Source organism: Macrobrachium rosenbergii, chromosome 4, assembly GCF_040412425.1.
Source record: "Macrobrachium rosenbergii isolate ZJJX-2024 chromosome 4, ASM4041242v1, whole genome shotgun sequence".
Classification (NCBI taxonomy): domain Eukaryota; kingdom Metazoa; phylum Arthropoda; class Malacostraca; order Decapoda; family Palaemonidae; genus Macrobrachium; species Macrobrachium rosenbergii.
Genome location: NC_089744.1, coordinates 4,362,678 through 4,384,551, shown reverse-complemented (window position 1 = coordinate 4,384,551; position 21,874 = coordinate 4,362,678). Strand labels below are relative to the sequence as shown.

Genomic DNA, 21,874 nt, shown 5'->3' with positions numbered 1-21,874 from the left:
AGTGGGATCCATGGCACCATTTTTCCCTTTCAGAAAACTAAACTAACAGGATTCATGGCACTACTTTTCATTCACAAAACTAAATTAACACAATCCATGGCACTGCTTTTCATTCACAAAACTAAATTAATAGAATCCATGACACTGCTTTTCATTCACAAAGCTAAATTAATAGAATCCATGGCACTGCTTTTCATTCACAGAATTAAATTAATGTAATTGATGGTGCTGCTTCTCATTTACATTAAGTAATTTGTGATTAAAAGAAGAATTCAGTTAAGTAACTGAAATACACTGAAAGCGTGATAATTTTCCTGTGTCCCTGCAACCCAGCAAAATTGATCTCGTGACCCATAGTTTGAGAACCACTGGTCTAGAGTCCAGGTTATTCAAGAGAATTAACCTATTAGTGGATTCAGGGGCAGAGTTAGTGCATCACTGAAGGAGTTAATGGTAAATGTATTCAGACGGCGCAACTTCCCGCAAGGTGACAAGTGACAGTGCAATGTTAGTGGAGGAGGTGGCTACTCGTTCCAGCTGACTCTTCTAGACGAAGGTCCCTGTCATACTCCCCTAAACTTAAGAGGAGTCATACCAGAGGTCCAAGGGAGGCCGATGGGGTTTGCCCATGGATAGTCACCCCCTCAACCGCAGATGTCGGTAGGACTAATGTCACTGTCTTGCTCCCTAAAACCCTGGGAGAAGACATACCAAGTCCAAGGGAGACCAGTGTGGTTTGTCCACATGTACTCGCTCCCTCAGTCGAGCCCGTGGCACGATCCTAAGCGCCGTCAGACAGCCATTGAAAAGGAGTCTCATTAAGAGTGCACCAAGTTTTCGAAGGGAAACTTCAGATTGCCATATAAGCATAAGATAGTTGGATGTATTGTACCAGAGGCAGTTTAATCACACATTTATGACGATTATCATACGAATGGCAGGCAATGGCACTCTGTATGTCTTGTCAGCGATCAGGCCTACCCTCCGCTGCAAGACTCCCGCTTATGTAGAGGTGACCCACAGTTCAACCACCACGCCACTACAGGCCCTGCAGTGATATCATTTCTGACGATTCCGACAAGGACAGGTGGTACAGGAAATGATTCCTGGATTCTTCTAGGCCGCTTAAGACTTTTCAAGTGGGTCGGCGTTCAGATCCAATTCCAATTAGGCAGTATAAGAAGGCCAGTACAACAAACCCCCCATATTCGTGTTCTCACGATTCACGAGATTTTCTGTGGAACATATCTATAAATTATGATCAAATAATGACTTAGTAATTTTCAAATATTAATAATAATAATATAATAATAATAATAATAATAATAATAATAATAATAATAATAATAATAATAATAATACTGTAAGTTAAGTATACCTTAGTTTTACCAGACCACTACCACTGAGCTGATTAACAGCTCTCCTATGGCTGGCCCGAAGGATTAGACTTATTTTACGTGGCTAAGAACCAGTTGGTTACTTAGCAACGGGACCTACAGCTTATTGTGGAATCCGAACCACATTATAGCGAGAAATGAATTTCTATCACCAGAAATAAATTCCTTTAACTCTTCATCAGCCAGCCGCAGGAATTGAACTCCGGCCCATTGAGCGACAGTCTGAAGCTCAACCGACTCGGCCAACAGAGGGCTATAATACTGTAAGATTAAATAATATGTGTAATAAGATGAAATAACATGTAATGTTTATCTTTCTCCTTCTCCTTTCTTATTTCAGTTGTCTCTCTCTCTCTCTCTCTCTCTCTCTCTCTCTCTCTCTCTCTCTCTCTCTCTCTCTCTCTCTCTCTCTCTCTCTCTCTCTCTCTCTCTAACTGAGATAAGAGAATTTTTATGGTATGTTTATTTGTTTTGTGATAAATAAATGATTTACCTAATAATATAATAAGTACTAATTTTCAGTATTAATGAGATATGATAATAATAATAAGTTAACGCTTTCCTATCCAATTGCCGTAATATTACGCAATATCACCCTATCCCCCGTCTTTACGTAAAATTTACCGAAATTTTTCATACGTGTGGTAGGGGTAAATTTTTTTATTTTCGGACAGTTGGTGGTTTCCGTAGGCTAAAGCATACCTTGGACCGTGTAACTCAGGCATCAATACGCCAGCCAAGCAGTTCCTATACTGCGCATGCGCAAATCCCTGGCATAGTAAATTTCTCAATGAAATCAGCTGATCCTACCCTCGCTTCTCTCTCGTATCTTACATTTTTTTTTATAAAATGTAGGATTACATTATTGGAAACACTGTTTCGTACCCTCTTTTTCTATAAATTTTGTAGTTCCTGTACTGTGCATGCGAAAATCCCTGGCGTAGTAAAATTCTCACAATGACATCAGCTGATCCCACCCACGCAGGCCTGGCAGGCCACACTTCTGTGAGAGACCATGCGTGTGAGGTTGGGTAAACACGTGTAGTTGTTGACATACAGTGACGTCAATAGAGAACAGTTTCCAACATGCTTTTGCAAAGTTCTTACGGTAAAACTAGTGGAAAACGCATTAGTGCATCACATAAGAGACGTCTGGATTTTAGGCAGGGCTCTGAATCTCATTTTTCATTATTATATATATCGATATTTAGAGAATTTTGTTGGCTTTGTATATTGGTATTGCACCTGGGGCAAGGGCACTTCTTTATGCATTGCTAGCCATCGGTCATATCCTTCACTACAAAACTCCCACTTAGGTAGAGGCTCCCCACGGCTCAACCGCCACACCACTACAGGTTAAGATGAGCACCAACCAGAAGCAGTTTTCACCTGCAGTAGCTCTCTAACCAGATAAGGAAATGACAAGCATTGTTTCAATGCTGGCAACTTTCTCTATTTCAAAGTCATTACAGTACCATTCTTTAATATGTCCATATGGGATTCAGCTATTTAATTACTTGGTAAGTTATTTAAATGAAAATTATATTTTCATAATGAAATTAAGTTTCATATATACTTAACAAGTAATTACAGACATAAGGGCACAAACACAATGAAGATATCTGCTAAGTTGTTTCCAGTATTCCCAGCAGTGGGCAGGGCCTGTCACCTACACTAAACAGTCAAAGCGCTACCACGATTTTTTAAAGTAAAGCTGCCATGCAAGTTGAAACTATAGCCATGTAATTACTTGGTAAATATTAATTTATTACGAAAATATCATTTTTAGGTACATTATGGGTTCTTCCCCTAATAAAATATACATTTTACTCAGTTATAATAATGGGATATCTCTAACATGGTGACTAACACTAACCAGCTTTTGTTTTCTCTCTGTAATTTGAAACCTGTTTAAAATGTTACAGTATAATTTTAATATGTGTTGTGGCATTTGAAAAATTTATCACAATAGCCTAAAAAAATATTGTAGGTACACAAACTAATGTGTTCACACAGTACAAATGGACTTAAACATTCATATGAACATGTCTTTTAATCTAAAAACGTAGTTGATTCCCTCTGTCCCTCCTGTAAAGATTCCAAGCTTTACCCATAGTACTATCCATTATTACTTAGTAAGTATTAAGTCATTATAATATCGTCTTCATCATAAACTCATTGTAAGTTGCTGAACAAGAAGACAAAGCTAATTATGGAAAGTGGTGAGTTACAAATATACTCCCTCACTCAAGAATTTAAAGGTAAAAGAATGCCTGTATAATATGAAATATAACAGATATGGTACCACTGTAACTCGGAGTTGAAATGGTAAACCATAACTACTCAAGCCTATGTAGTTTAAGTGGTACTGTAATACCTAAGGCTAGCTAAAGAATACTACAGTATATGAAAGAAACATCCTAGGAAGGAACTCTATTACATATTCCTTTGGTGCTACTGACCAAAGGAAAACTGTACTGTGAGGTAGTGCTAGAGCGCACTAATCATGTCAAATATTGCAAGATTATGGAAAGATAATCTTAAGAGGAAAGACTTGAATATGTGAATTAGTGAAATGAAGAAATAGGTAAACATTTAAGTAATATGGGGAACAAGAGTACATAGAGGTAAATAGGGGAATGAGTTGGGTTGTCTGCTGAGACACCTGATCTACTGCAAGGTCACTGCCCACCTGTCAAAAGCTGCAGAATATATGTGTGTGTGTGTGTGTGTGTGTGTGTGTGTGTGTAATATTTCATAGCAAACAAAATGCTCTAAAGTAAGAGTAATGATACTGAAGATAGAGGCAGTTGTGTTCAAGTCCAAGAAAGAGGATAAAAAGGGCCAAGTTGGGGATGTTTCAGTGTAACCTCAAAGTCAAAAAAGTTTTTATAGGACAAGGAATGCATGGGATAACTTTCAAGAATGCTCTTTTTATTTTTAGGAAATTGTAGAGCAGAACAGGGAAAGCAAGTGGTAAATGCAAAATCTGTTACAAGAGTAAATATCATTTTAATTTATCTTGGTGACTTCAGTAATCAGTCATTTGCACCTGACAGTGTGTGAAGGCAGGGAGGGAAAGTGGAATAAAATATTTGAGCAATGGTAATTACCATAATGAAATTGAATAGCAAGGTCAAGATATGGAATTGAGATGGGTTATTACAGAAATGAAGAAAAATGTTAAGTAGGTCTTCGACTTACGATGGGGGATCTGTTCCAGCGCCGTGCTGTAAGTTGATTTGTGCCGTAAATCAGTGTTTTATCATTATCAGCGCTTTAACGGTGCTTATGACGCTGTAACTTGATGTTGCATCAATTTACAGCACCATTAATTTATTGCCTATTCTTGCCATTAGTGCCGTTGGTGCTTACGGCATCATAACTTGATACAACATCAAGTTAAGTGCTGTAAAATGCCGTTAATGGCGCTGAAAAAGTGCCGTAAGATCAAATCCGCTGTAAGTTGGTGTCGCCGTAAGTCAGTGACGCACTACATATACCAAGGCTAAACTTGTAATGGATGACTTTATAGTAGATGTCAGTTCATGTAAAGATTCTGTTACATGTTCCAAGGAAACTGTGTATGTAGCTATCACGGCATTCCATAACTGTTTAGAGTGTCACACTGTTGATTTTAAGTTTCATATTATCAAGTTAATGCCATAGAATGCAGCATTTTATTCAAGTTACCACTTGATTGATCTTTACCACTTGAATTTGCTGAAGTTGCTATCAATATAACCACTTGAATTTGCTGAAGTTGCTATCTACTGTATGTTGTAAAGCTTATTACAGTACATGTAGTGAAATGCCACATTGCACAGGTGTTGATAACAGTACTTCCGCGGATGTCCTGCAAAAATTATCATCATAATTTAGAGATGAGTAGTGAAGTCTGATAAGTTGAGATATTATTGATACTGAAGACAGTAAACAGAAAGTTGATACTGTATGGGTATTTGACACAATTTAGTGAACAGAAAGAAAATACTCTCATTCTGTGGTTTGATGCTTCTCAGCAGCCAGCAGACTGCCATAGTGAGTGATGAGGATCCACTGAATGGCTGTGGGATATTTTTAGCATAGCCTGGTTGTATTCCCACTGTGTATAAATGAATTTATATAGTAGTTTCTCAACACAGTAAACCCCCTGTATTCGCAGGGGATGTGTACCACACCCCTCCGCGAATAGCTAAAATCCGTGAATACTTAAAACCTCTCTAAAAACACTTCGAACTGCCTATTTTGATAGTTCAAATACAAAAAAACCATCTAAAAATGTTTATACCTGAGTATTTTAATAGTTTTATCACAAAAAGTGCATTTAATCATGAAAATTAAATGAAAATACAGTAATTAGGGAATATTTTTCTGTGAAAAATACCGCGAATGGGCAAATTTTCCGCAAATAATGTGTACATATGTTCTGTAGAGAAATCCACGAATAGGTGAGACCGTGAATATTGAGACCGTGAATACGGGGGGTTTACTGTATATCAGATCGTGGTGGGGTCTGATCTTTTGATAAGTGACAAAGTCTGATGTATAACAGAGACTCCATATCATATCTTTTCAAGATATCCTACAGCTAACATTGATTTTGCTTAATTTCTAAGGTAAGCATAGCTGTATTCAGTACTTAATGTTCAGTGTGAGAGAATTGTCAAAAAATGTTTCATATCTGAAAAAAGGTAGCCTTGCAAAAATTATCATCATAATTTAGAGATGAGTAGAGAAGTCTGATAAGTTGAGATGGTACTGTATACAGTACTGTATAATGTAGCCATAAACAAATTACTAATTTTTACACAAATGATAAGATACAGCGCTAGAAAAAAGACAAGATGTGTAAATTTATCAGTTGTGATTTCTTTATTATTCATGTAATCGTCACCTGTGGTGGGTATAACCAAGGTACTTGCTTGTGTCAGATGAGTGGAGGCAGTTGTTTAACACCAACTGAAAAATAGACTCATATCTTCTTTATGTGTTTGTGACTACATATATTCTTAGCTACCACTGCACCATTTCTTTATAAGGAATGATGTTCGTATTCTTAGAAGATAACTAAATTTTATATATTTTACATTTCATAATTACTTTAATTTCACATACTCTGATCTTGTGTTGTGGTTTAAGTAAGGAATGACTGCTTTGTTATGTCCTATATTCTCAATATAATTGTTGACTATTTTATTTTACAGTACATAGGTTTGGTTGAGAATCAGAGTGATTGGTATTTAGGTAAATTGTGGAAATCACACCGCCCATGGCCGGCACTTGGAAGAGGGTGAGTGCCTGTGATTGTTTTGCCTAAGTATTAAGGGAATCTGATTTATTATTTTAGACAGAGATACTGAGTGAATCCATTTTGGGAAGAATTAATCTGTGGATCAGTATAAGGATGTGTTTTAATTTTTAACTAATTTTTTTAAAATATAGGAAGCTGTGGATTTTTTAACTCCCTACATAGAGTATTTCCTAATTACAAATGTGCATTCTTTTACTTGAGTAAGCAGAGGTTGAGAAGAGTGAGAGTAAGGATTTCAGAGGTAGAAAAGGGTAGCTGACTAGCTGTATAAGATGCTATATGCTAAGAACTTGTGAATCGTGGGGGAATTGACATTGGCTGAATCATAAAAAGTATCAGCATTCCCATGACTGCCAGAAATTCACAGAAGAGACAGATTACCCTCCAGAAAAAGTCTGTTAAGATTTGATGAAACAGGCTTGCTTAGAAAACAGCCAATCATCCAACATCCATAAGGGTGCTTAGGAAGATTACCTTACTTAGATGCTAGTTGGTAATGCTGGTGTTCACTTGAGCAAACCAGGCATTGTCTACCAAGCAACCCATCCTTGGGGCCTTCAGAACAAAGTTGGAAATTGCCTGCTTATGCCCTGGCAACACAAGTAGAATGCTTAGGTGACTGCCATCTTGATCTTGGAATGGTGTCACAGGTGCTGCATGAAAAATTGTAGATTTGAGATTGTGCAAATATTTTTTGAATAGTACTATAAGGTGTTGTTGCTCAGTTTAGAAGGAAGTGATTTTGAAAAGAAATAGGGTTTAACCTCCAGTTTTGATCAAATTGATAAATAATTTTGGGAAAATTTGACATGAAATTAAAAACTTATTGAAAAATGCTGAATGGTCTTGTTTCTTTAGTACTTGGCTCTTGAGCCTAAATTCAGTGATCTAATCCAGTTCAATCACACTATTAAGAAGTACCTAAAAGACAAGGGGCCATTATCTAAGGTCTTCCTCTCACTATCTGTCTTTCTCTCCAAAGATAAAACCCCCTGGCTGTCCCAGTCTTTGCTTAGACAGCGAGAAAGTGGAAATGACATTCCTGCTTCTTAACACTATACTACTGCAGCTACTAGATCAATGCATCTTCAAGTGCAATAAGGTGACATACACGCATCTCATCTTTGGGATGATTCGTATGGCCCTTGATGCTAACCCTGGCTGCAATATCAAGGATCTGTGGAAAGCTTGACAATTGCAGATACAATTTTTGCTTACTGCAGTGACAATAGATCCCATAAAGCCCTAGGGAGGCAGTGCATTGTAGAAATTATCATAGGACTTCCACACTATCAATGCAGAAATCAAGATGTTCTTGGACATGTATGGTAAATGAAATTGGTGGTGAAGGCTTCGTTGACATGATCAGCAATGGCATCAAAGACCACATTGGCGAGCATGGAGAAACCCATACCAATGACAAACTAAAAAATCTGATGAAGTCTGTACAAATTGTTATGCAAACATATTAAAGGAAGAGGAACTAAAAAATATGGTAAAACCTGTACAGATCATTATGCAAAGATCTTACAGGAGACAGCTGTCAGTTCAGATACTTTGAAAACTTTCAGAAGTTTTACAAGAGACACAAGTGCCAAAGAATGTGACTACGATGGATAAAATGTTTCATATCATGCAGGGGCTAACGTTCTTACAACAATGCTGCAACATTTTTTGATAATGCAAAGAAGAAAAACAGCTACCTATAACAAATATTTTAAAGCAAGAACAAAACTACATAGCATTGCAGTTTAAAATAGTGTTATAAAATTATATATTGCAATACACTCCCTGAACACATGAATTCGCCCTTAATCCCACTAGCCCAAACAACTCTCAATTACCAATTCCACTATTGGGAATTTTAACAGCTAGTGTTACCAACGCTGCAGGTAAAATCTTGTCACTTGAGCTACCATAAAAAACAGTTGGCAGTGCTGACACAGGTGTGCGCCAACACTCCCACTTTCGTCAATTGCTTTTTGTTCGCGCTGCTGGAGCGTTGTTTCCTTCTGCTGTGCGAGGTTTTAATCCTATTGTCCGACTTCTCTTTGTATTTTGGACTTCTGGTGAAGACCTGGATTGTATTTACCAGTTTTTTTTTTCCTGGAGTTTCTGGATAACTTCGATGTGGAATGTCTTTTGGAATTGGACTCGCTGGTTCTCGGTCTCGATTGGTCATCATGGACTCTTTCACCTTCTACTACCGCGCCTTCGGCTTCGACGTCGACCTTGACTGCCCCTACGACTGTGGATCCTGGAGCTCATCGCTTCCTCTTCCTGCCAGAGATGCATGAGTACCTTGAGACACGATAGACATTCTGTCAGGGATGTAGGAAGGTCAAGTATGATGTGCAGACTCATTGCGATGAATGTTCTGATTGGAAGGCACAAGAGATGGAGGATTACATTCGTCATCACAAGCCTTTGGTTAGTGAGGGCGGCACACGTCGGTCAGATTCTCGTTGCCTCAAGTGTCTCAGGCTTCTGCAACAGATTAGTTGATGGATTTAGCGAGTTCAGAGGTAGTCAAACAGATAGAGGATAGGATTGCCAGTAGTATGGAAAATTTAATAGCTAGCCTTCTTCAACATTTCTCAGATAGGGATAGTAGTGTTAGGATGTCTAATCCTTCTTTTTTTTCAGCTCCCCTGCCTGTTCCAGAACCAGCCCTAACGGGTGCTGAGGGTAATGGCAGAACCGCAAGCCTCTGAGTGGGTAGGGTCCGCCGGCCCCCTTGGCGCGGAGCATTCAGTGAAGGATCCCCAACCCCAACCCCCTTGTAGTATTGATAAATTTAATGTTGATAATGTTAGTCAGGATCAAGATCTAGGTGTGATAAAGGAGGATAGGTCTAAGTTAGGTAGTGAGGAGAAGGTATTAAGGGTGCAGAGTCATTCTCCTGGACGGGTTCCTGTTTCGGGTTCGAGTGGTTTTTGTGCTCTGGCAAGAGTTTCTCCTTCATCGATTCTTTTCGGTCTGGCTCAGTCTCAAGTTAATGTTTCAGTTACGGTGGTGCAGAATCCTTCTGCCCTAGCTCCTAAATCACTTCTGATTGTTTCTGAATCTTCTATTGCAGTTTCCCCCTTCTCTGTGTTTTCTACTCCTCCATCTAGTAAGGCGGACTCTGGTGTGTCCTTTCGGCTTCTAAAAGTAGTTTGCGGGACCTGCAGTTGGATGTGGCGGAATATAAGGCGGATTTGATGGGTCTTCGATGGGTACAGACCTATGGTGAGAGGTTATTTTTTGAATGGTTTCTCTAACATTAGAGAGTATGTATGTGACACAGTAGTGTCCAGAATTCATGTTGGATATGTTTCAGGATTATTTGGTGGGGGGGGATTCGGTGTACCTTCTGTCCTTTCGTTCTAAGTTTTCTTCTGGGTTATCTGTCACTTCATCTACTGCTCCCGCATTCTCTGTTGCTCCTTTTTCAGTCTCTTCTTCGGTCTCTTCTTCTTCTGCTCCGGTCTTTCCTGCGGCTTCCGCATCTTCCGTTTTCCCTCCTTCTTCGACTCTTGGTTTTTCCTCTTCTCAGGTAACCTTTTTTTATGTGTCTGCTATCCCTCTGTCTTCCCCCTTTCCTTCCTCAGTTCAGTCAGGTTATCTGTCGCTTCATATCTTGCTCCCACATTCTCTGCTACTCCTTTTTTTCAGTCTCCTCTTCAGCCTCTTCTTCTGCTCCAGTCTTTCCTGCGGCTTCTGCATCTTCCGTTTTCCCTCCTTCTTCGACTTTGGCTCTCCTCCTCTCTGGTAACTTTTTTTATGCGTCTGCTATTCCTCTACCTCCCACCTTTCCTTCCTCAGTACAGTCTTCTCTGGTAGGAGGAGCTTCCGGACAGATGAAAACACAGTTTCGGCAGAATTTAGCCACAGGCGTTTCATGTTCCATCCCTTCGGGTATGCGCAACCCCTTGCTTCCGCTTCAAGTGGCTGTTCCGGTAGTATCAGGTTTTTCACAGGGTTTGCCTGTCACTTCCAGCTCCGGTTTGCGCTCCGCGGTTTTGGCAGGGCTTGCGGTACCTTCTTTGAGCGGTCCGCGACTTTCATCGCCTGCATTTTCCGCGGCAGTAACTCCAAGGGTAGCTTCTACCTCTTTCATTCTCCCTCCTTCTTCTTCATCTTCTTCCGTCCCTCCGCAAGCGGTGTCATTTGCCAATTCTCCCCCAGGGTTTAGCAATGTTGGTTTGGCTACTCTCACTCATCTTAGTAATAATGGGGAATCGGCTCCGGGTTTTTTTTTCTTGGTTCAGCCTTCTCATCTTCCTGTTGGGTTCAACTATGTGGATTCAGCTCCGGGTACCCGAGTAGGTGTAGGTGCTCAGCATTCTTGTTAGGGTGGTCCGCTTGCGGACTTATTGTTGTCCGGGCTTCGTTCAGTTCCTCCTCCTTCGTCGGTCTTAGACCGTTCAGACGTTGCAGAACAGGATTCTTATCCGGAGGTGCAGGAGATTCTGGTGGACTTAAAATGTCCTCTTGCCAGCAGTAACGATTACGGACACATGCTTGAATATGTTACTTCTTCGTACCCTCAAGCAAGAGCTCCGAACCTCCCGATTTCGTCAATTCAGTCTTTTTTTTGAGGTTTTTTATGCCATTAAGCCAGCTACTGCCTTTTTTTCATGTTGGCTGGTTTGGTTCGATTGGGCTAGACAGGTTTTGGAGGAGGCGGACGGTTGTTTAACATTGGTAGTGGCTTCTAATAGACAGGACTCTTCTCTTCTCTCTCCACGTGAGATGATTTACGCAGTTCGAGGTAACCCTTAGGCAGGTGTCAGGTTGCCATTCAGCGAATCGGTTGAGGCAATCCTGTCTAAGTCTCTGGCATCATCACAGCTCGTAGGGACTTCTCTTAGGGAAGCAAGTGCTTGGAGGATGTGTTGCGCAATCAGACTGAGGCTCTTGCACACACTCTCTGGATTCTGTCAGGTTTACTGTAATGGGGTTCCAAGAGAGTGACGGCTATGTCCCTTCGGATCCGTGGCTGTTTGCAGCCTAATAAATTTATCTCAAGGGGTCTGGCTCACCAGGCGAATGTTTTGGCTTCGTCTACGACGTTTAGAGCAGAAAAGTTGAAATTTCTGCCTTGGTCATCTTCCCCCTCAGTATCCGGACATTCATAAGAGGGATTGCTTAGAACACCTTAGCCTTAGCTAATTCTTTGTTCAAGGATGATGACCTAGCCAGTATGACGAACGTGGTTGCTTCTAACTCATGTCTCTGGTGTCGGCAATTATGCATCGTTGAGGGTACAGATTGTTGAGGTATCTAGATGATTGGTTCATCCTGGCCTCCTCTCTAGAGAAGCTAGTAAGAGCAAGGGAATTCTTATGGAATTTTTAACCTGTTCAGGTGGGAGGATTCTCTCTCTTCCTTTGAGGGTTTTCCCAACCCTGGAGAGGATCCAGTCGGTCCTTCAGCAGGTAGAAGGGTTCCTGTCCAGCAGGGAATGGCTGATACCAGCTTGGAGAAGCCTCTTAGGGAGAATGTCTCTCTCTCTTTTAATTCCAGGGTCTCGTCTCTGGATGCGCTCTCTTCAGGTATGTCTCAGGAATTGCTGGGACTTCCGCAACGAAAATGCAGTTATAGTCAGGAGCATTTCTTGCCTGTTGGATCGTCTGTGGTGGTCAGAAGAAGTGCATCTGACACCGGCAAGGTCTATCAACTCCCCTCTTCCCGACGTTCATCTGTACATTGATGCCTCAGATCAAGGTTGAGGAACAATCTTGGAGGAAACCCAGGCCTAGGACCTCTGGGGGGGTTTGGGAACGAGAGGAGCCAATAAATCTTTGGGAAATCAAGGCCGTAAAGGAAGCCCTCAGCTGTTTTCAGTCCTAGTGCGCAACAGAGTAGTGGCTATGTTTAGCGACAGCGTAATTGCCATGTCGTATCTGAAGAACTCAGGGGGGCACAGGCTCAACAGAATTCAATACTGTAGCACAGAGAGTCCTGAGAGAGTGCAAAAAACAAAACGTGCCTCTTCTTCCCCAATTTATATCAGGGAGTCTCAACGTACTGGCCGATTTGCTAAGTTGCTCCTGTCAGTTATTTTGGGGGGAAGAGTGGACATTGGCTCTGGAAGTAATATGTCAGGTTCTCTGGAAGTGTCCAGCAACGGTGGACTTATTCGCGACGTAATTAAACCATCGTCTTCCAGTTTATTTCTCACCAATGGTGGTCCCCATGTCGATAGGCACCAATGGGACGTTACAAATTGGAATCACATGCAGGTGTATGCCTTTCCTCCAACCAGTCTCATTCATCAGGTAATAAGGAAATTGCGGGAGAGTGTCAAGACATCTATGACTCTAATAGCTCCCTGCTTGCCCTAACACGCTTGGTTTCCGGAACTCCTAGAGCTCCTTACAGAAGTTCCGATGTCCCCACCCATGCGAAAGTTCTTCTCAGACGACCGCATTCTCACCATTATCATCCAAACCCTCGCGTGCTGTACCTAGTTGCAGGGTGACCGTAGAGAGAGCTGCTAGACAGTCCGGACTTTGTAAAGCTGTGGCTAGACAGCTTTCTTTTAGCTTGAGAAAGTCAACCCGTAAGCCTTACCAGGTTCAGCTGGACAAGGTATAGAAGTTAGTGTCGTAAGGAAGGTCATTCCATATCTAGACCTTCCATAGCCAAAATAGCTGATTTTATTTTATTCCTTCGGAAAGTCAAGGGTCTTTTGTATTCAGCTATTGCTGACTACCGCTCAACGATTAGCAGTACAATTAGTTTCCACCTTCCTAAAATCTCTAGGAGTAAGATAATCGGTGATTTATTACGTTCTTTTAAGATTGAACGTCCTGTCTTACCGACTCGGCCCCCTCCATGGGACATGTCGGAAGTATTTCAATATTTTTCTTGCATTCCCCTGCCTTTGAACCCATTGAAGCTATAACGTTAAGACACTGACTAAGAAGTTGCTTTTTCTTACGGCTTTAGCTTCAGCTAGAGGGCTGGGCAAGCTTCAGGCAGTTTCTAGGTTGGGTTCCTTTGCGAGAAATGATACGTATTTGTCTGTCTTCCGGAATTTGTGGCGAAGACAGAGTCGGAGGTTAAAACTCTGCCTCGTTCGTTTAAAGTTCTTTATCTGCAAGTGTTCGTCACCAGCGAGCAAGCGGAGATATCTTATGTCCAGTACGAGCATTAAAGTCTATTTATCAAAGGTTGAGAAACTCTGTCCGCTTCCGCTTCCACTTACACTTCCAGTCTCTCTGCAGAATCCTTCCTGTCCGCTGTTAAAGAATGCGATTAATTACTTTCGGGGGGAGGTGATTTCATAGGCTTCTTCTTCGTCATCTTAAGCTCTGTATTTTCCCGACCGCACAGTATTATTAAGGAATTATTCAGTGCCTTCTAGTCTGGAGGCAGCTACTTAGAAGTCTGCCTCAGTGTTTACTTCCTTTACGTAAGAGATGTTCGATTCGCCTCATAGCATGTAGTGGCAAAGTCTACTATCTAGGGTGCGTTCATTTAGCTGAGGTGGTATTTGCTTAGTGCGGAGGTTCAGAGGGTTATTCTCTTAGTCCACGTGTAGCGGCAAAGTCTTATTATGTAGGGTGCATTCATTTAGCTGAGGTGGTATTCACTTAGTGAGGAGATTCTTAGGTTAACCAGATAGAGGAATTCCTTTCAGTCTTTAGAATTCTTAGGCAACAGTGATAGTATAATCACATGAACTTAGGTTTAGTATGTTTTAAGTACCTTGGTCTTTGATAGTTTCTCTACGAGAGTCCAAGGGGGTGCTCTTGTAGGCTAGGCTCTTTCGTCGGCGCTGAGATACTTCTTCACTTGTCGGTCACCAGGCCTTATCTGCAACCTACATGGCGGAGGGTCAGCGGCTCAGCACACTGTTTCATTTCCCTCCATACATGAGAGGCTCTGAATAGCCACATGGGAGGTTCATCATACTCCTCCGTACATGAGAGGTTCTGAAGAACCACATGGGAGGTCGACGGACCAAGACAGTACGGACCTGACAGGCAATCAAAGTACTTTCCAGCATGCCTCGTCACCAAAAGCATCAACTGATAAGGTGAGTGTATAACTAAATAGATATCCTATGCAGAGCAGATCGGTGAGCTGCCATCTCTGCGGAGGGGGTGTGCAGGAAACTTAGATGGTTCTCCCGGTGGGCCAGCGGCTCTGCACTCTGCCTCATTTTCCTCCATACATGAGAGGTTCTGAAGAGCCACATGGGAGGTTGACGGACCAAGAGTACTGACCTGACTGTCGATCAAAGTACTCTCCAACATGTCTCTTCACTGAAAGCATTGATTGATATGGTCAGTGTATGACTAAATGGATATTTTACGCAGAGCAGATTGGTGAGCTACCATCTCTGCAGTTGTCGAAAGGCGTGCAATAGAATTGATTCCTCCTCCTCTAAATGTTGTTAATCGGGCGAATTCAGGTGTTCAGGGAGTGCATTGCAATATGAAGTTTTCATAATAAAACTAATATTGTAATACTTACCTGAACACCTGAATGATTCCTACCCTCCTTTCCCCACATCAATTTCGGCCTTGAATAAAGCAATTGACGAAAGTGGGAGTGTCGGCGCTCACCTGTGTCAGCGTTGCCAACCATTTGTTATGGTAGCTCAAGTGACAAGATTTTACCTGCAGCGTTGGTACTGCTGGCTGTTAAAATTCCCAATAGTGGAATTGGCAATTGAGAGTTGTTCAGGTTAGTGGGATTAATGGCGAATTCAGGTGTTCAGGTAAGTATTACAATATTAGTTTTATTATGAAAACTTCATTTTACTTGAAATACAGCACTATAGGTAACAAAATGTCTCACTTGTGAACTCGTCGTGATGCACATATTATGCATGACGGTCAAGATTTGCTGTGCCATCACACACAAGCTCCCCATAGGTAGTGTGTATATGTATGTATCATTATGTATTCATAAATATTAAGCCACAAATATTGTTTAATATTGTATTCATGATATCTTAGGAATACTTTACACCCAAAGGAAATTATAATTGATAAGTGCTTTTGCACTGGCCAGGATTCAAACCATGGCCTATGGTTTAGAAATGATAAACAGTGACTTTGACCACTCAGGTCTAAGTTATTCCCCAGGTATAGTGAATTCAGTATTAAATTATGTTCATAGCTTAATATTTGTGAATATAAAAAAAAAGTCGTGCATATATAAGTAAAAAATATCCATCTCATTATGTATGCACAGTATGTATTGAATGATGTTTATATGTAACAGTAAAAACACTCAAGGGACCACAGTAAACACAAAGGTTAATGAAAACACACTGACATAATGCTGTACTGCACTATGCTAGTATGTATGCCCTTTCCAATTTCTCTGTTTTTATTTTTTCTAGTAAAGACAATGTGTAAGAGGAGCTAGTGTAAGTGTATGTAAAGGAAGCCATCTTTCATATGACTATTACCCCTTTCCTTCCCCCAACACCCTGCAGCATTGGTAAACCAATCAGCATACAATATTCTTATCAAGCCATTCGGCATGTTGATAGTACTGAGGGAGCTCACCTGGCTAAGAGTGTTGTTAGAACAGCATTTTCCCCACTAACGTCAGACCGTTTGGACTTTGCTCTGCAGTCAATATGAACTGATAATATTGTTCATAATTTATCCACACTTATGCCATTTTGTGCAGTTAGATGCATAAAGGATACCAAATTTTCAAGAAAAAGTGAGAGTGAATGCAGTAAAGAGAAAAGGTGATAAGGGAGGTATTACTTTAATATTCGTTATTTAATTCTGTGCACAAAGTTAGGTATTTCAGTGAGAGTAATCTGGTAAGTCCTGAATAAAAGAAAATATTACTTTGGTGCTGCTGTGAATTATGTACGTACAACAGTTACGATGATTATATCTATACTGAACATGTACAGAAATTTATTTTCATGTCATTATTCTTTAACTAAAACTATAACCATTTATTTTAGCAGTTAAATTGATTTACAATATATGCTGTTTGGAAGAAGATTTCTCCATTTTATATAAGGAATATGAACAGACAGATCTTGAGATTTGCTGGGTATGTCTCCAGGAGCGAATACCCAGCTTATCTTAAGGGTCAAATATGCCTTGATCATTTTGTTAGTCCTTCTGATTTGCTCTCATCATTTGCAATATTACTTAGTAATATTTTCCTTCACTTGTAAAATGCAGGATATAAAACATTTTTACTTAGCAGGCTCGGAGGTTAGGTAATGCACATCCATGAATGTTATAGTAAAGTTATGTTGGCTTATGTATCAGAAATGTGATATTTTTATAGTTGGTAAAACTTCCATTCATTTAATACAGGTATAATACGGGTGTCATTCTTATTCGACTGGATGTCATGAGGCAGAGAAACTGGTCTCAGAAATGGAAACTTATAGCAGAAAGAGACTTAACAACACTTTTCTCCACTCAGCTTGCTGATCAGGATATCATTAATGCTGTTATCAAGGTGAGATACAGATGCATAATGCAGATTGAAATAAAGGCTTTGGGAGTCATAAAAATGATTTAAATTTCAGTATTACAGGACTAATTTGTCTATTTTGTTTTTGTTTTCAGCAACATCCAGAGATTGTATATAATATTCCTTGTCAATGGAATGTTCAGCTTTCTGATAACACTCGCTCAGAGCTTTGCTATCTTGAAGTGATGGATTTGAAGGTACTTATAGGTAGAAGTATGTTGGAAAGTAATGTAGACATATATTGAACTTTTTGCTTTTTGTAGATATGATATTTGTTTTTGTGCCCTTGTGGCAAAGTAAAGGAAGAGTTGCAACAAACCTTTTGTAAATTAATGATTTTCTGTTAAGGTGGTTGACTACTTACAGTATTATATATATCATTATTTTATTTTGATATTTGTGTGTTTATTTCAGGCTATTCATTGGAATTCACCAAAAAAGTTAAAGGTGAAAAACAAACATGTTGAGTTCTTTCGAAATCTTCATCTTACATTTTTAGAATATGATGGGAATTTACTCAGGAATGAATTATTTGGTTGTAATCATTCTAGATCTGCCAGTGCACCAAATGCATTAAATCAGGTACAGTATTTAAAATTTTCTCTTATACATTTTCATTTTTGGATAGTAATTTGTAATGAAGTTATTTGTATAGGGTAGTGCAGTGGGAAAAATTACTGTACAGTATTTTGTGTTATTTGATAATTGTCCTTGGTTTACATCACTTACAGTATTTTAAGATTTTATCTTGTTGCCTTGGTGAAGTTTTGAGAATTTGTATTGAAAATTTGGTTATTTTGAATAATAATTACTTTAGAAATGTTATGGTTTAATCCAAATAGTGAATTAGGTGGAGAGGACTGAGCTCCTATGAAATTCCTGAATTTGGTTGTTATGTTAAATGGCCATGGGAGAGCTCTGGGAATGGAGAAAGATAGTAGAACTAAAGGTTCTAAGTAGCATAGGGATCGTTGTTAAGAAATGAGACCTTCTCATGATGCTTGGAGTTCCAAGTCCTTGAAGTACTGTACTCAGCAAATGTAGTCAAGGACATAATATTAGAAGAGGGGAAGATTTTTGAAAGTCAGAGCCATGAAGGATGTCGAAAGGATAATGCAAGAAAAACCAGTGATTTTGTTGAATTCTGCTGAAGTTTATATGGTGCGTCACTGATTTACAGTGACACCGACTTACAGCGGATTCAATTTTACGGCGCTTTTTCAGCTCCGTTAATGGCGTTTTACAGCATGAATAGGCATTAAGTTAACAGCACTGTAGCTTGATGCAACATCAAGTTACGGCGCCGTAATGGTCATTAAAGGGCTGATAACGGCGAAACACAACTTACAGTGGAAATCAGCCTACAGCGTGGCACTGGAATGGGTCCTCCGCCGTAAGTCGAAAACCTACTCAGACATTCTGTTCCTATGAAAAGTTCTGTAGTGTGGATTCCAGACCCATTGAGATAGAGCTTACTCCTGGGAGGTCATGGATCCTTGTTTCTTCCACCAGTTTCCATAAAGACTGCTAAAAGAGCTGAAGTAGAAAGATTTTTGATAATCGATCAAAACTCCCAAAGGTACCAAAGAAAAGTGACCTGATTGAATGTTGTAAGTATAGAGGAATTGTGCTTGCATTGTTTCTCTGAAAATATACAGCATGTTCATTATCAGTAGGCTGGAGAAAGAATTTTATAAAATCCTTTGAAGTGAAGAAGCTGGTTTTAGTAAATAAAAGAGTTGCACAGTTTAAATATTGGTAAAACAGTGTGTGGCAGTATTTGGAACTTAATTTAGTTAGTTATAAATGATTTGTTTAACCAGACCTCTGAACTCTTTTAGGGTTCTTCTCAGGCTGGAAGTTTGGAACTTAAAATTCCTTGCTTTTGGCTTTTGTTGATTATAAGAAGGCACTTGACAGTACCCACAGACCATTATTATGGAAGGCCTTCCTTACAATGGCATTCTGTTAAATGTGTAAATCCAGTAGAAATTATCCATGAGTGGAGTTGACACAAATTTAATGTTGATGGGGTCTTGTCAAGTGAATTTGCAGTAAATAGTGGGATACTAAAAGGTAATGTTATTTCACTTTATATTTTCCCCTTCTCACAGATTTTCTAATGAAAAAAGTGACTTTAAATGAAGCAAAGAGAATGTTTAAAATGGTACAACAGTAGCAAGATGATAGACATGGAGTATGCAGACAGTGCTGATTTAATTAGCAAAAAAAAGATATATAAAGCTTGCTTAATAAAAGGCATCATATTCTTCGATAGATAGAATGCATCCTAAATAAAACAAGTATTGAAGGCATAGTGCTCATGGAGCAAAATATTATTAGGTGGAGAAAGGATTAATGAGGGTGAATCTTTTGAGTATTTAGGAACAACGATATCCAGTACAGGTTTTCTTGATTTGAAATTTATTGAAAGAGAAAAAAAAAGGCAAACCAGACAATGGTTATGCTGAATAAGAATTGGATATCAAATAATTGAAATTTTGTAGTAAATATTATATGTATGCTTAGCATGTTTTGTATTGCAATATGGACACAAATCGTGGAAAGAAAATGAATCCATACCTTAAAAGATTTTTTCAATTTGAGAATAAAGCTTTAAGAAGTCAGATGCCAAGTTATATAAAAATGATACCATAATGGAATGTATATAAGTTCCATATGTAGATGAGATAAAGATGAAAGGGAGACAGAGATGGCTAGGACTTACTTTCGCACATCCCCTGTAGTAGTGTCTAGGTACCAGAAGAGTTAGAAGTCCCAGACATAATTGGATGAAAATAATGTGAAGTGAGAATGGAGGCAAAATGGTTTTAAATTTTATATAATCTTTCTTTTCAGTAGAAAATATTACAGTACCGTACTTTTGAAAAGAGTTCACTTATCTTTCTGACAAAATTATTTTTTGCCAAATGTAGTTTTATTCATTTATGATAGACTTTTTTTTAAGACAAAACACAGAATGTAGAAAAGGATGGAGGTTTAAATTCTCATGCATGTATAAATAAAATACTTAGAATCACAGTTGGTTTATCTGTTAGTGAAAATGGTTTGTTTCCTTTCCTCAGTTTAACAACAAAACTTGATTCTTTATTTCACAGTTGAATGAAGAAGATGAATGCTATGAATTTCGTCGTGCCCGTCACACAAATTACCGTACTCATTTATTTTTCTTGGATTTTGAGTATGATCCCACAAGTGATGGTTATGATGTAACTCTTGTTGCAACATTGTCTATGGATCGGTTGCAGATGGTGGAACAGTTGCTCACTCACTGGGATGGTTAGTCTTCTACTTAAACTTGTACTTTGTTGCATTTGAAATCCCAGCAATTTTATTAACTTGTACTTCATTGCAGAATAAGTAAGTGTACAATAGTTGCAGTATTTCTTTCTATGTGCAGTATTCCATTACCACCTTCTGGAGATAAGTTAGAAGCCATCCTCATGTGTCTGAAAGCATGGATAATGCCAAGTAAGATAATATAACACCATATTTGCCAGCCTATTGGTTTCACTAGCTTAGACTGCACACTTGTTTTACATTGACATTTTATGGGGTAAAAGTTAATACAGTTTGTCTTACACATGTTGAAAATCATTTTGGTACTTTATCAGGAACAACACCTTTTAAAATCTTCATTATAGATTAAATAGCAATTTCTAACCTTGAAGCCTAGGCTAGAATAAGCTAATATAGAATATCCTACCATAATATAAATCCTCCTATGAAGGTTAAGCATTGAGTTTGGGGTTGCATGTATTTTTTGTTATCCATACAGTGACCTCTTTACTGATGACTTGGATTTCATTCATTTATTCATAAGCCGCATTCTTTAACCTTTATTTTACTCACAGGACTTTTACTGTCAGCCTTTCATTGGATGTTTGTCAGGAAGATGCTAACATAGCTAAATTGGACCGATGTCTTGTTTTTTCACATGAATGAATTTTAATTAAAGTATGTCAAGTAAAGTTTTTAATAATGGCTAAAATGTTCCTCCTTGGGATTAGTTTCTTTTAAACATAAGCTTTATATAGGAAGTTAGTTTTCAAAGATATTCAGTGTGTATAGAGGGCAATACTTTGCCTTTGTGCCCACATGAATATTTTCTTTTCATTCCATTAGAATAAACATTTAACTGCTGTTTGACCTTAATCTTGGGGAAGCTTGGAAACAGAGCTTTCAGTCACAATTCATTTACTGTACATCCTTTACTGAAGGACTTCTAAAAAGTAGATGCATCTATATAAAACTTCTGTATAGTAACACTGTATATTTGAAAATTGCATATTAAAAAATCTCATAATCATATAATTTTTGCCACTATTTGCTTCATGTTTAATCTACACGTACTATCACATAATACAGTTGCTACAGTAAAGGCAACGATTCACTACAACATGTAGGTCAACAGTGTAATGTAATGAGTAAATCGATAACAGATGGGCTCAACCCTAAATGTACTTTATTTTCTCTACCTCATAAACTAGGCTTACTTTAGTTTAACGTAGACCACCCCAGCACTTCATCCAGGAACCTCCACTGGTAGCACCTTGTTGATGCCTTAGTAGTAACATTTCATTGTTTGAAGGATAGAATGTTAGGAGGGGGTAAAAAAATGGCCTGTCACTGCAGCCAGCTTTTGCTTGGCAGGAAGAAAACTATGTTATGGTATTGT

General features: G+C 39.1%; 1 protein-coding gene across 2 annotated transcripts in view; it reads left to right on the top strand.

Moving 5' to 3' along the window:
- LOC136830134 (xylosyl- and glucuronyltransferase LARGE2s-like) overlaps positions 1–21,874 on the top strand; it is a 64,276-nt gene that overhangs the window by 10,419 nt on the left and 31,983 nt on the right. For both annotated transcript variants that reach the window (XM_067089338.1, XM_067089330.1), the window contains exons 6-10: positions 6,605–6,690; positions 17,013–17,160; positions 17,271–17,372; positions 17,590–17,757; positions 20,295–20,475. In XM_067089338.1, the coding sequence (XP_066945439.1) occupies positions 6,605–6,690; positions 17,013–17,160; positions 17,271–17,372; positions 17,590–17,757; positions 20,295–20,475 (685 nt within the window). The remainder of the gene's footprint in view (positions 1–6,604; positions 6,691–17,012; positions 17,161–17,270; positions 17,373–17,589; positions 17,758–20,294; positions 20,476–21,874) is intronic.